The 16,048-nt window shown below is 42.1% G+C and overlaps 1 protein-coding gene across 2 annotated transcripts in view; it reads right to left on the bottom strand.

Moving 5' to 3' along the window:
• Nucleotides 1-5,677: 5,677 nt before the first annotated feature.
• The window catches only part of RASGEF1B (RasGEF domain family member 1B), a 49,405-nt gene continuing 39,034 nt past the window's right edge, over nucleotides 5,678-16,048 (bottom strand). Inside the window, exons 10-14 of one of the 2 annotated variants that reach the window (XM_044305016.1) lie at nucleotides 12,362-12,457; nucleotides 10,509-10,604; nucleotides 10,167-10,290; nucleotides 9,188-9,260; nucleotides 5,678-8,738 (exon numbers count right to left, since the gene is read on the bottom strand). In XM_044305016.1, the coding sequence (XP_044160951.1) occupies nucleotides 8,714-8,738; nucleotides 9,188-9,260; nucleotides 10,167-10,290; nucleotides 10,509-10,604; nucleotides 12,362-12,457 (414 nt within the window). In that variant the 3' untranslated portion in view covers nucleotides 5,678-8,713. Of the gene's footprint in view, nucleotides 8,739-8,834; nucleotides 9,261-10,166; nucleotides 10,291-10,508; nucleotides 10,605-12,361; nucleotides 12,458-16,048 lie in introns of those variants that run through there. The other variant, XM_044305006.1, reaches the window with a different exon arrangement.

Below are 16,048 nucleotides of genomic sequence, written 5' to 3' on the forward strand. Positions count from 1 at the left end.
AATTTTTCACCATGTTGGAAAAAATGGAAGTCTTTGACAGTCAAGGGAAAGTGGGGCTAGAGGAAGCCGTACTATCTTTCCTGGACTGGTTTGTAGAGAATCTAGTTCAGTTAGAGTATATGCGAATAATAACTTGGAACGTGAAGGGATTGAAATCCCCTCAAAAGAGAATGAAAGTGTTGCGCCACTTGAAGCGGTTGAAAACCGATATAGTTTTATTACAGGAGACACACCTAAGCCTAGCAGAGTGCACGAGATTGCGTACATTGTGGGTGGGAGAGGTATTCTGCTCTCCATCGGTCCATGCGAAAGCAGGAGTGGTCACTACTTTGGAAAAACCTCCCTTATACGATACGAGAGGGGTACAAAGATAGCGAGGGAAGGCTGCGTCAGGTATACTTGGAATCACCCTCCAATGCACTTAGTGTATATAACATATATGGACCAAATGAGACCAATACAGCGTTCTATAAAGATTTAGGGAATAGAATACAGGCGGATGAATGCACAAATCAGATAGTAGCTGGAGATATGAATGACGTATTTAATGTTTTTGAGGACAGGCAAAGGGTACGAGATAAAAAGACCTCACTAAAAGATAAATGCACTGCACTGAAACAACTGTGTACTACACACAAATTGTGTGATATATGGTGGGCGAAAAAATCCAGAGGGCAGGGAGTATACCCATTACTCTCACTCTCATGAGTCTTGGTTCAGGTTGGATTACATACTTCTGTCCTCTGCATTGCAAGTTAGAGCGAAGTCAATATCAATAGAGGAAATGGTAGTCTCGGACCATTCGCCTGTACTCCTCAATATGGCCAACACGATCCCAAGAGGATCAGATTATATATGGGAGGTTCCCCTCAAATTTGATAGGAAATGAAGAGTTTGAAGCTGCTTTGTTTGACTGGTGGGAAGAATATATGCATTTCAATGCCGCAACTGAAAATACGCAAACACTATGGGAAGCAGGCAAAGCTGTTCTGCGGGGGAAAATAATAGCATTAACGGCATCTCTAAAGAAAAGGATGTTGGGAAAGTTAGATAAATGTAGTCACAAACTAAAAGAGGCATATACGTTATTCCAAACCCTCCCAAATGACCAGCATAAAAAGGCATGGATGCAGGCGAAACTAGATTATGACTAGTGGATAAACAAAAAAGAGGCAGTGTTCCAGACGAAGTTTGAAGCCCAACGCTTTAAGTATGGGAATAAGGCAGGGAAGTTGATGGCGAGATTAGCAAAAGGCCCATATAAAAAGTAACCCAATATTAGCACTAAAAGACAACAAAGGGGTCACCCATACATTACCTTCGAAAATTAGCGAGATTTTAAGGGATTATTATAAAGAATTATACTCTGACAGCCCAAGATGCACGTCATTATCAGAGAAATGTCTACAGAGCGTACCCTTGCTAAGGATTAAAAAGGAGGATTTAGAGATCCTGAATAAACCAATCACGAAAGAAGTAATAGAGACCATAAGTCAACTAGCAGCAAATAAAGCTCCTGGACCAGATGGTTATATTGCTGAGTTTTACAAAGTGATGAAAGGAAAGATAGCACCACTTCTAGCAAAATTATCAAATGATTATATGTCAGGAAAGCAGATGTCAGAATCGGCCAAAACTGCGTACATTAAAGTACTCCCCAAACCAGGGAAAGACTTACTTTCCCCATCTTCGTACAGACCAATCTCCTTGATAAACGTGGACATAAAAGTAATATTCAAAATTATGGCCAATAGGCTGGCGAGTCTAATGCCAGGCCTTCTGTCTACTGCACAGGCAGGATTCACGCAAAATAGAGCAGCGGTGACTAATATTCGTAAGGTGTTAGCGATACTAGATGAGTTGAAGATGAGACCTAGGTTGGGCCTGTCCCCGGCCATTGTGGCAATAGATGCTGAGAAAGCGTTTGATAAATGTGGTCTGGGACTGGCTAAACCAGGTTCTGGATTCAATAAAACTAGAGGGCCCTTTTAGACAATACCTCACAGCATTGAATGATGCACCAATTGCGCAAATATATACGCCAGGTTATTTGTCATTCAAAATTGCCTTGCAAAAAGGGACACGTCAGGGGTGCCCGTTATCCCCTTTATTATTCAATTTAGCCATTGAACCGCTATCCAGAACCATAGTCGAAAATGAGGATATAAGAGGGATTAGAGTGGGTAATGAAACGGTTAAACATGCTTTGTTTGCAGATGACCTGTTAGTCTTTTTGGCCCACCCTCATAATGATCTGCCCAAACTATTCGAGCTGCTAAACAGCTTTGGCTCAGTGTCCGGCTTCAAAGTCAATGTGTCGAAGTGTGAAATGCTGTACCTTACAAATAATAGGCACTACTCGGAAATTAAAAAAGATGTCCCAGTTAAAATTGTGCAAACTTCGATCAAATACTTGGGAATTCACTTTGGAAAGACGCCAGAATCCTTATATATGCTAAACTACCCAAATTTAATCAGACGCATTAAAACAGATTTGGAAAGATAGTCGCACCTTCCACTGTCGCTGATGGGCAGGTGTCACCTGATAAAAATGATGCGCTTCCCACAACTATTATACCAGCTGCAGACAATACCTGTCCTGTTAAAACACTCAGATGTCAATGCCCTGCATAGTGCTTTTAGTAAGTTCATATGGGCGGGGAAAAAAACCTAGAATAGCACTGAAAACTCTTATGCTACCTAGGGAAGAAGGGGGCTTAGGCTTCCCTTATATAAGGCACTATAACGTAACAAGTCTACTGAGATACGGAGTAGACTGGATTAGAGAATCCTCATATTTCTCTAACTTCTCTCTAGAATCGCAATTGGCAAAGCCATGGAGCCTTAATGCTTTATTACACACTAGGTATGCGGCTTTCCCGCCACGGATTAAACACAGTGTACTAATTAAAGATACAGTAGCGGCATGGAAGGTAGTCAGGAAACTGTATAAACTCCCTTTCTTGATGTCGAAGTACTTGTCTCCGTGAAGGCATCTGGAATTTCAACCAGGGTCATTGAACAAGCAATTTATAGAATGGGAAAGTAGAGAGGGATAAACAAGGTTTCGGATTTATGGGATAAACAGAAAGCGCAATACTACTCATTCATTGATTTGCAATCAATATATGGTATACCCTCAAAGCACTTTTTGGCATACCATCAGATGAGAGACAGAGAGACAGAGACAGAGAGAGAGAGAGAGAGAGACTCAAAAACACGGTGTCTGAATTTTCACTAAATGACTAATGGTATACTATCTCCAAACTATGGCAAACCCTCCATAGCCTCCCTATATCAGAGGGTGAGGAAAACACTCTCCTCTGACATAGTAGATACTCTCTTTAAGAAGTGGACAAGGGGACTGAACATTAAAGTAGAAGCCGAAGATATATTGAGGGGATGGGAAAATGTACGTAAAGCAGTTTCTAGTGAAATATGGAGGGAGACACACTTTAAATTGACACATAGAGCAATATATGGCTTCGATATCAAAAGGTAACAATACTAGAACAGCTAATAAAAAGGCTGAAAGCTTGCCCAAAATGCTTGCTTCTGGAAGCAAACATGTACCATTGCATTTGGGAATGTAGGTAAATTGCGGAATTGTGGCAAAGGGTAACCAGTGAACTAAATAGTAAGTTAAAAACAAACATATCTATGGCTCCGAAAGAGTTGCTGTTTCAAGCTACAGGCCCTCGGGTTCCCTTGGCAGTGCAGGTAGTTCTGCTAGCACAAAAAGAGGTATTCTAGCACATTGGCTGCAACCAACGATTCCATCAATTGATGAGATAAAAAAAAGCATACAAAGAACTGTATACTGGCAGATAAATGGGCGGCGGACAGGGAGGGACAAAAGGCCACGAAAAGATACCAGGCAAAATGGCTTACGTTCATACTCACATTCTTTTCCGGAGATGACTCTAGGGACTTGATATGATAAGACATAGAGGCTAAGGTCGTACAATGGTTATGTTCGCAAAAAAAAAAAATAGCTGGAGAAGATGGGAATAGCATGAAGCATGAGTGAGTGTAGGTTTTGAGCAGTCTATTCTACTGACCCAACTGGGTTACCACTGTATACTGTAAGCTCCAACAGTTAGGGAGGGGGGGGTTTATGTTGTATACCTAAACGAGCTATACTACACATTTGTCTTGATCACATGATTATATGTAATCTTATGCAAGCTATGTATTACTGATAATTGCATGGAAACTTAATAAAAAAGTATGTTTAAAAAGAAAAAAAGTAGGCAGTACAGGGAACAAAACTGTGGAATTAAGAGGTAATTGAATACACAGTGAAAAGTTGAAATAGGGCCACCAAGGAGATATTAATAATCACAATCCAATACTCCAAAAAAATAAAATAAAAATGACAGTTATACTTTAAGCTACTGATGGTTGATATAAGATTACTTGTAGACCTGAAGAGAAACCATTATGTGACAACGCATCTCCTGAGATATTTATTTGTATACGCTTTGATCAAAATGCATAAGCCCACTCATTACGTCAAGGTTGCCTCTACCTACTACTCCAATTTGGTGCTGCACCACGTGGTGATCAACGCCACGCCACAGCACCAGTAGATGGCATGACCCAGCAGGCCAATAGCAAACCTGCTACTAATTGGTTGGTTGGAACCAGTGCCAGGGGAACTTGGTCTGGCAGCAGGGATGCTGTTAGACTGCTGGCTCATGCCACCTTCTGGTGCTGTGGTGTCAGTGGTCATCATGTTGTGAATATTAGAAAGGAGACTAGTGTCAGTGTCACCCAGGCAGTTGAGTGCAATGCTAATGAGGGAGAGAGTTGTTGCCTCAACCACCTTGCTGAAAAAAAAAAAAAAAAATCACATACATGTACATTGATGGCCACTGGTTACTCTTGTAACCAACAAGCTTGTTGCCCCAAGGGAAAAAAATAAATAAAAAAATTATATATATATCTGTAAAATGCCTGTGTTTCCATCCGCCACCAGTAGGGAGTCACACAAGCCACTCAGTGCCAAAAAATCTTTTCTGTAAGGACCAACACCCTTAGAAACTGTCAGGGATTAGCACTGGAGAATTCTGCCAGGCATACCTGATCAATGAGTGATCTTTTCCACGAGTGCAGAAGAAAGGTCTTCAGGACTGTGCTGTAAATTCAGATCTGACCCACTGAGTCCCTGACACTCACTTGTCATAAGGTTTGCAAATCTTGAGCCTCATAATTGAGGCTTGCGAGACACGTCATTACTTTTTTGACAACCACCTATGTTCCATAGTTACGACTAAATCAAACTGTTTTAGATCATTATTTATATAGAGGAGGGGTTTATGGAGGTTGTGTACTCACTTTTTTAGAGAACAGCATTTTCATGAAATTAAGACAGACCTTCATAAAGGCACAGTAGCTTCAACTAACATCTATCCTCCCAGTGCTTATTCAAACGAGCACACTAGACTCCTAATATCCCTACCCCATAATGTGTTTGACCAGAAGAAGAGGGATGGCTCCCACCAGAAGGAGCAATGAAAATTTCCTTAAATATAAAGAATCTCCACATTTATATTTGAGATCTAGTGTGAATAAGCTCATTCTCAAAATTATCATAAAGTACCAATGCATGGAAGTGGTCTACAAACAGGTGGCTAAACCAGAGCAGATTCAAATCAATTACACACAGAAATACAATCTAAATTATACACAATGTGGTACACTTTTATTTACAGTTTTTGCTTCAACTACATAAATTATAAATGTATTTTATAAGCAGGTCAAAATACATTACAATGATATATACACACACTGATTCACTCTCTTAACTAGAGACCCGTTTCCAGAATTATGGAATGCTTCTTCACAATAGTACCTGCAGTCGGGTAGTATTTGAGCAGAGAAAACTGGACAAAAATAAAATTCTGTATCCGATCTGCTTGCAAGCAGATTTGCTGTGTATTTTGCAGAAGATTTTACCCATTTTGTTGTAGATTCATTTCTGGTGTGTATTTCCCCTTATAGCATGGATGAGACTTTGGAAAAATATCATCCACTTTGCTGGTTATGTATTATATTGCAGATTTTCTGCCTGAAATTCAGTGGCAGACTATCTGCCACATGTGATTTTATGCTAAGCTGTACATCTTTGTGTGGTTTTCAACCTTTCTACAAGTTGGTCAGAAGCTCCCATTGTCCAAAGACCTAAAAAAGGGTTGTCTCACCTCAGGCATTGTTGGAATATCGCCAAGATATGCCCCCAGTGTCTGATAGCACCTACCTTTAGAATGGAGTCCTTAAAGTGAAGTCAATCCGTTAAAGGCAAGTAATATGACTTGGGCTCTAATATAAAGGTTTTCCTACAGATGTCCTGTATGTGGAGCCAGAGGGCACAAATCATACCACACGAAAAGAAAAAAAAAAAATATTGTACTGATATATCAGTTAGAATTTTACATAATTAAAAATTAGTCCAACAACTCAGGCGTGTAAGATCTTAGCATGAATGTAGGTATTGATTTTACTGTCCATGTGATAATTATGCCCAAGTCATAATGTCACAAAGGATGCAGATAGATATTGCTCTAAGCTACACTATATTGCATACATTTCACATTGAGGTCAGGTTCATCTGCATCTTCTCTACAAATCAATTTTTTCTGTCCAGAGGACAGAAAAGAGAGAGAAAAAAAATAAAAAATAAAAAAAGTACTTACATGCATAGAAAGACCCCTCAGCAATAAGGAGTATATCATTCATTAATGATGGGCACTGAAATTGACAGATCACACACATCCGAGATACAGAGCCTGTATGCCTGGTGCAGTTTCAATCCAGGACACAGACGTGCCCTTCTCTAGAGATCATGGAATGTATTCATGCGTAGTAGTGAGAAGGTGCCTAATGTCTGGTCTCAGCAGCTGTTTGTCAGAATATTCATTTCCCAGTAGTAGGAAAGGTCTTTAAAATTGATTATGCAAATTCTAACAAATGTCTTTGAAATATCATGAAGCAAGTCATTCCCTAGCAATGGGAACTCTAGAGCTCTACTGGAAAAAGTAAAACAAATCCGCTAGTAATATCAGCGTATTTACAAATTCTATCCACATTTTGCTTTTTCATCGTCCTTCATTGACTTTATGCCATAAATGTGAAAATGCAATGATAAATTATTTCCCTTTTATAAAGGAATGAGGTCACGATTTATAGTCACATCACTGAATTCATTAAGGATTCCCATCTTGCCATGTCTTGTCTCACGCCGCGCTGTAAAGCCTCCTGCTTCAACTAAGACGGATGAAAAGATATATATGGAGTCTAATGCATTAACCCCTGGCCTTTTTAGTATCCCAAAACACATCCATCAGTTTTACACGCTTGCAACAAAACTTGTATATTATCACATTTATTATCGCTGTCTAGTTCACAGTTTTTAGCATTCCTATACGGCACATGCACAAAGTAACCTATCCATCAGTGAAGTGGAAAATTACACACACAAAAAAATAAAATATATACACACACACACACACACACACACACACACACACACACACACAACAGGGAACTCCAATGTCAGGAGGAGTCTGCACATTGCAAAGAGAAATACATGAGGTATAATGGTCCATTAGTCCTCGTCACAGGACCGTCACATCAATAGAGGAAGACTAGTAAACAGACGTGATCATGTCGTAGAAATCTGCATTATTAGCATTTCTAATACTACAGCAATGCTCTTACTTGAAACTTTTCAGTTCATAGCAAAATAGACTTTCTTTACGAGAAACTACAAACGTCTCTTCACAGCAGTTAAGCATTGAACCTGTTGCGATTCATTGCTGCCCAGTTATTTGAGAAAACATGCGTATGTATTTCCTGAAATCTCAGTGCCTAAATGCAGCATCTTGGAGGACAAAGCTGATGTTTGCAGCTATGAGGTTGCTTGTAGAACAAAATGGAAAAGTGGTAGAAAGGTTACATATAAAAATGCATTCATACAAAGTGGAAGGAAGGGGGGGGGGGGGGGGGGAATAACTTCTTCCCAATATACAGTCAGTGCACAACTTGCTCTGTACCAAAATGTTCTGTACAGGCCCTTGCTGCAATAAATAAGAAAATCCAAAAATAAAGAATATACAAGCAAATCAAAAAAAACAAGGAAAAATACTGTAAACCGGCTTGTGTCTATATACACACACATACTGTGTCCTGCTGCAGCCTAGATCCCAGAAATAGACTTTAGCTCTGGACAATAACATACAGGAATATTATTAAATGTCCATTGAGTCCCACTGTTCAGTTTACCATCCAGCGGTAAACTAAAAGCTTTAGACCTTAAATCAACACGTTAACAGACCCGGCCAGCCAGTGTTTTTTTTTCTTTTAATATTAATTTCCATCTTCCGCTTTAAGTACTCCTTGTCTTGACCAGCACTGTACATGGTAAGATAGCTGGGTAGGGTTGATAAGCAGGATGTGAAACCAGGTAAAGAATCTATACGCGACCGAAGAAATCAAAGTCAGCATAGGGGCGACTGAAACATCAAGTCATTGTCTGTCCTAAGCAGGCTGGGCAGACAAGCCAGTTGTGATTCATTTAATGTGCCTGCCCTCGAGCGGTCTTGATTCATGTCTGCTCTGCTAGAAAGCCTCAGCTGCTTCCAATGCACCCATCATTCAAATCCCACTGTGTCCATAAATAATGGTCAATTCATGGCACTGACTTCATACATTAGACTCTGCCCAAAAGTGCTGACCTGGAAGAAATTAACAAAAGATGGTAAGTGTAAGGGAAAAATCTGTGCAAGTAGGATTCCCACATTATAATACGCAACTGAAGACTCCACACAATGAACCATGAAAATAGAAAATTTTATTATATACACACACAATAAGTTAAAAGATAAATAACAAATAAATACACAATTTTCATCTAGGTTCACGCCTGCGTCGTTTTATCCCTTAGTTTTCTGTTTTGGCCTAGAAAACGTTGCCAGTGATGGAAAATGACAGTGACCTTATTGACTTTTACAGGGTCTGTAAGATTTTAAATAAATCTGCGGTGGAGGAATCTGACGCAGATGTGAACAAAGCCTTAGTCAGTATTTCAATCACTAAAGTTTGCAAATATTTTTACGATTGTGAGCATCCAGAGTAAAAAGAAATGCACCCTTGATTGATAGATGGCATGGCCTTTGACACGCACCTCATAGTTTTCCATCTGTCTTTTTCAATGTGATTCTCAGGACCCTCGTTCTCATAGGAAGCCAGATAAAGACCTGCAGGCAAAAGGGAGAGTGGAGCAATTAATTCCATACGTCTCATTTGCAAAACACATTTTGCCCATTGTCATAACAACCATAGTAGCGTATTGGATGAAACTTGAAGGAATAACCATGTAATAGAAGGTGCACGTTGAAATCTAGCTATTCACACAGCACATTTGCTGTAAGCATCCTTATCTTGCACTAAAGGAATATGCTCAATCACTACTCCATTCTATGGATAGGTGTGATATGTCAACTGTGGGTAGACCCCCATTAAGACTCATGACTGATGCTGTAGCACATTGATAACTACCTACTACTCCCATACATGGATACACCTTTGGTATAGGAGAATCACTAAAATTAATTTGTTTAAAAGACAGTTGTCCAAGATCATAAAAATTAACGCAAAGGGAGAAAATTGTATACATTTAGCACTGGTGCCTTGCAGCGCAGGGGTCTTCGGTTAGTTTCACCAAGGACAACATCTGCATGGAGTTTTTAGGTTCTCCCCATGTTTGCGTGGGTTTCCTCCGGGTACTCCGGTTTCCTCCCACACGCCAAAGACATACTGATAGGGAATTTAGATTGTGAGCTCCACTGGGGACAGTGAGTGATGATGTCTGTAAAGCGCTGCAGAATATGTCAGCACTATACAAGAGAGAGTATTACATACCTGTTAAATCCCTGTTGACGCAAACAGGTCAACAACACTGGCTACAGTGCTTGGCTGCAGTGGTCACATGTTGTCAAAGTGACTTCACTGCTGCAGCCCAGTAACCAAAGACCACCAGAGTGGTGGTCCTGGAGTGGCAGGGATTCATCAGTTAAGTGCTTCTTCTTTTAGCTTGGACAACCCCTTTATCAGTAAAATAAACTTTCTAGACTGATTTACTTAATGGTGCCCAAAGCTCATACCATCTTCACTGAATATAGGAGCAGTCAGGACATAATGCAGAATCTTTCGATCTTTTTCAAAGGGGCACTCAACTTGCTTCCAAGCCATAAATTCACTGACTTGCTTTGCGAGCTCCCAGAATTTCTGAAGGGTAAGAAAACATGACAAACATCAGAATCTATTTATGATCATAAAACAAAAAAAAACAAAAACAAAAAACACAAACACACACAAGACTGGCTTGTTAAAAGGAAACCACCCAAGAACCATTCATAAAAAAATATAATTCCTGCATATCACAATCACTTCCTATGAAACAACTGAATGAGGGCCACACACAAAGTATATTGTTAAGTAAATACCTCAAAATTGACGTGACCGTTAGGAAGGCGACTGGTACAGCCCTCATTTAGAAAGTAGATGTCTTTGATCAGCAAACTGCAGAATGGGATCACAATCTAGAGCGAAAAATATATCCATTATTCTAGACAATAATGAGAGACGGCTTTCATTTAAAGCAATTCTCCCTCCTAAGCAAACCTCATACAGTATTTCAGTGGCACTGACGTCATAACTCTACAGTTATATCTAGATTTCATGTGGACTCGAAAAATCACCTCATTTAATGCAATGGGGGCAGGGATAAGCAATTTCCTGACATTAAAACCTGCTGGATCATTTTTAAGCTCCAATTAAAGACAATAAATCCCATAGAACTTAGACTGAAAGATCAGATCGAAATGAACAAATCAAACAAACAAGGGATATCCTCTGTGATAACATTCAGTCTACAAAGAAGGTCAGCAAGACAGTAACATGCTACATCACTGAGCAGCCCTTCCTTGCCATCCTGCATCCATTTAGGAACTTGGCTGCCCGCCAAACTCTAGCAAAGAAATGGATGGGCACAGCATTTTTGTGATTATAAAACCCATTTGCTAAAGGTGGATACTTTATTTATAAGTAAAAAGCAGAGTTTCCAGCCCGACAGGCTTGTTAATTTATAAGCTGTGAATATAAATAGGTCTATGCTTTACACAGAGTGTTTGTCAGCAGAAATAAATGCTGGGAGTTGTTTTTTTAACCCTGCAGTGGCATTTTATATGCATACCTGAAAAAATAAAATAAAATGCATTACGATATCTATGAACTACTGGTATTCAGCTGTTCGACAATCTAGGTTCTCAGCTGAGGGTGTATTTGCCATGCGCTCACATGGAGCTGCACATTGCATCATCATAGCCTCTGGGGTCCTGTGATGTATTGTATTAGAAGGTTCTAAGATGTTTTACAACATTACTATACCATAAGAAAGTAGAAGCCAACTTCATGTCTGGTAACTTATGTGAGGCAAGGTCTTAACGCCAGCTTCCAATCAGCAGTGAACTGGAAGGGATGGTTTTGGGGATTCAAGTAGAAGGATAATGCTCATAATGGTGTACCGCCAGCCTATAACAAGAGGCTATAACTGGGAAGTAGGGGGGCACCTAGCTCAACCACCCATGCAAGTTCCCAACATCTAAAGTGGTGCACATAACCTTCAATGACGGGAACTACTTTGCATAGCACTAATCTAAACAAGCACGCTACTAGATGGGAATAAAAAGGTAAATCATTCTGGCAAGCTAAGTACTTCTATAAATCTGGGTGACCCCTGTTCTTACATAGTGCAGTTCACCCCAATTCCAGCACTGGAGGATCTATACTGTAAAGTTTACAGATACTGTGAAATTTCTAATTAGCTTTCCACAATTGTGGTGCCTGAACTACAACAAGATGCCGTGACATCACAGCAGGATTAGTATGCTTCCTTACAGCTACTGAATAATGCAGGCTATAAAACAGATGATTTAAGGATGTCGAAGCTTGGCAAATGATTTTGTACATGTTGGTAGTCAGATCAAGTGTTTTCATTTGCAGTGGATTTGTCTGCCTGTTATTGAGATGTGCTAGTCTGTTACTGGGATGCGACAATCAATGACGGTTCGGTCAGTCACATTTTTAATTATATTTTCCAGAATAGCAAATGGGCATCAGGGATCTTTCCCAAGCTCTTAAAGGGTGGCTAACAGATATAAGGATTACTTCAAACAACTGAAAAATATACTGTCCACATGTATCACCTTCCCCTATGTCAAAACTATATCCAAACAAGCCATAGTGCCTTCTGCATGTCCTCGCAGTACTTGTCTACTGAGAAGTTTAGTCAACATACCTTTTCTCTGGTGCTGTGAGCAGTTAGGGACCTTTGAGCTGCTCCTCGCAGAGCTGTTCTGTAATTGTAAAAGTTGCTTGAAGGATCCATTTGATGCTGTAGAACAAAAAATAAATAAAATTAAAAATAAAATAAAGATTAAAAGGGACACTGACAAGCCCAATAACCATAATTAGCTGTACATATCCATGCACAGGTCTTCTAATGTGCATTAAAAACATAAGTATCCCCCCTGTCCACATTATGAATACAGTAAACTCACGTTTTATAACCTGAAGTAATCGCTGTTCTTTCTGCCCAAGGGGCGGGGTTTCAGCTCCACTTGAGCCCAGCCAGCATCAATATTCACTTAGCTGGGCGGCTTCTGCTGTCCCCGACCTTCCGAGATCCGGGGCATGCCCAATAGAAAGCTATGGGTATCGGACTCTCTTTCAGCTTCTGCGCATGCGCCCGGCACCCATAGCTTTCTATTGGGCATGCGCCGGATCTCGGAAGGTCGGGGACAGCAGAAGCCGCCCAGCGAAGTGAATATTGATGAGCTGGGCGGTGCTTCAAAGAGGCGGTTGGGCTGATGCTGGCTGGGCGCAAGTGGAGCTGAAACCCCGCCCCTTGGGCAGAAAGAAAAGCGATTACTTCAGGTTATAAAACATGAGTTTACTGTATTCATAATGTGGACAGGGGGGATACTTTTTTTAATGTTTTTAATTCACATTAGAAGACCTGTACATGCATATGTACAGCTAATTATGGTTATTGGGCCTGTCAGTGTCCCTTTAATCTGCGAAGAGTAAGCGTATAACATCCCCCCTAAACACTTTCATTTTGGGATATAATACAGAAGATTTCATGCAGATTTATCCAAGTATGACATACTATTGATTTTTGATTTCCAATTAAAATTACAATTAAAGCACCCGGACCCCCACTAATTACTAAGAATAAGGGCAGAAGCATGCAGCTAAAGCACTGTGCCCCTTCACTGCTGTTTGGCAGTTTGACTCATAGTCCGTACAGTGCATTTGGAAAGTCTTCAGACTCTTATTTAATTGTGTCGTGACATTGTGCAGAAAAAAAATATATTATATCAACTCTTCCCCATCAATCTGCACTCAATACCACAAAGGAAAAGGGAATTTTAGAAATGAAATTTATTTATTTCATTAAAAAGGAAACTTTCACATGGTAACAAGTATTCAGACCCTTTGCTATGCTGCTTGAAATTTAGCTCTGGGGGCCTCCCATTTCTCTTGATCATCTTTGGGATGTTTCTACACCTTGACTGGAGTCCACCTGAGGTAAATTCAGTTGATTGGACATGACTGGGAAAGACACGGCCCTGTGTATATAAGGTCTCACAGCTAGCAATGCATATCAGAGCAAAGCCAAGCCATGAGGAGGAAAGAACTGCCTGAAGATATCAGACACATGATTGTGTAGAGCCACAAATCTGGAGAAGGGTACAGAAATATTTCTGCTGCACTGAAAGTTTGCAAGAGCACAGTGACTTCAATAGTTCTTAAATGGAAGACGTTTAGAACCACCAGGTCTCTCCTTAGAGCTGGCTGCCACACCAAAAGTAAACGGGGATGAATGGCAACTCTAGAAACTTCCAGGTCAACCATCCCTGCAAGACTGCACCAATCTGGGCTTTATGGCAAAGTGGACAGAAAGAAGCCTCACTCAGTAAAACACACATGCCATTTTGCAAAAAAAGTACCTAAGTGACTCTCAGGCTGTTAGAAAACGAGATTTTTGTGAACTCACCTTGTAAAATATCTTTCTCGCTTTATTCATTGGGGGACACAGGACCATGGGTATAGCTTGCTGCTGCCACTAGGAGGCGACACTAGGCTGAAAGCTGTTTGCTCCTCCCCTGCAGGCTATACCCCCTCCAGCCTGGAGAGAGCATATCAGTTTGTGCTTCAGCAGTAGGAGAAAACATACCAAAACAAAACCAGGAAAGACCACAGTCCAACAAAACAACCGAACCGGACACCAGTCCCAACCGGCAACTTGGACCACAGGTCTCAGTAGAAACCAACAACAATGGGTGGGTGCTGTGTCCCCCAATGAATAAAGCGAGAAAGAGATTTTACAAGGCGAGTTCACAAAAATCTTGTTTTCTCGCTCATATCATTGGGGGACACAGGACCATGGGAGGTCCTAAAGCAGTCCCCGGGGCGGGAAAACCACTGACTCCACGTCTCACAGGTGAGACACTACACTGCGGCCTGTAAGATCCTACGGCCAAGAGCAGCATCCGCCGATGCGAACGAATGCACCCTGTAAAACTTGGTGAAGGTGTGCAATGAAGACCAAGTTGCTGCCTTACACAGTTGAGACGCCGAAGCGTGGTGAAAATGCGCCCAAGAAGCCCCGACCGCCCTGGTAGAGTGAGCCGTGATACCAGGTGGAGGAACCCTGCCCTTGGAGCGGTAGGCCTCGTTAATGGCCAATCTAATCCACCGAGCAATCGCCACCTTGGATGCCGCCAAACCTTTACGAGGACCCTCCGGAATCACGAACAGGGAGTCCGCTCGCCTAAAGGAGGCCACCACGGCCAGGTATATCCGTAAGGCCCGCACCACATCCAAACGGTGAAGCGCCATTTCCCTAGGATGGGAAGGTTTAGGGCAAAGCGATGGCAGGACAATGTCCTCATTGACATGGAACGCCGACACCACCTTCGGCAGAAACGACGGCACCGTCCGGAGCACCACCTTATCCTGATGGAACACCAAGAAGGGCTCCTTGCACGACAGCGCCGCCAGTTCTGACACCCGACGTATGGAAGTAATGGCAACTAGAAATGCGACCTTCCATGACAACATGCGGAGGGAGACTTCTCGCAGGGGTTCAAACGGCTCGGACTGAAGTGCCACCAGCACCAAATTCAGGTCCCAGGAATGCAACGGTGGCCGATATGGGACCGCGGTGTGTGCAACACCCTGCAGGAAGGTCTTGACCGGGCCCAGAACCGCCAGCGTACGCTGGAAAAATATGGAAAGGGCCGAAACCTGACCTTTCAACGAACTCAGGGCCAGACCCAGCTCCAAACCCGCCTGAAGAAAAGCCAACACCGTAGGGAGGGAAAACTTCCTAGAGGGGAGGCCTCTGTCCTCACAGAATTTTAAGAACGACCTCCACGTTCGATAGTAGATTTTCGCGGAGGAGGGCTTCCGAGCCCTAATCATAGTGCGAACAACCGCATCCGAGAAACCCCTTTTCTTCAGCAGGAGGGTTTCAATAGCCACGCCGTCAAACGCAGCGTATGTAAACCCTGGTGGAAGACTGGGCCCTGTGAGAGCAGGTCGGGCCTGAGTGGAAGAGGCCACGGCGCATCCCCCAGGAGAAAAACGAGCTCCGAGTACCAAGCTCGGCGCGGCCAGTCTGGGGCAATCAGGAGCGTTTGAACACCCTCCATCCTGATTCTGCGAAGAATCCGCGGTAGGAGCGGCAACGGCGGGAACACGTACAGAAAACTGAAGTTGTCCCACGGCGCCACGAGAGCGTCTACGTCGTAGGCCATCGGGTCCCTTGCGCGAGACAGGAAGCACGGGAGTTTGTGGTTCAACCGAGATGCCATTAGATCCACTTCCGGGCGACCCCACCGGAGACAAAGGTCCTCGAACACCTCCGGGTGGAGAGCCCATTCCCCCGAGTCCACCGTCGTTCGGCTGAGGAAAT

This window comes from Bufo gargarizans, chromosome 1 (assembly GCF_014858855.1).
Source record: "Bufo gargarizans isolate SCDJY-AF-19 chromosome 1, ASM1485885v1, whole genome shotgun sequence".
Lineage (NCBI taxonomy): Eukaryota > Metazoa > Chordata > Amphibia > Anura > Bufonidae > Bufo > Bufo gargarizans.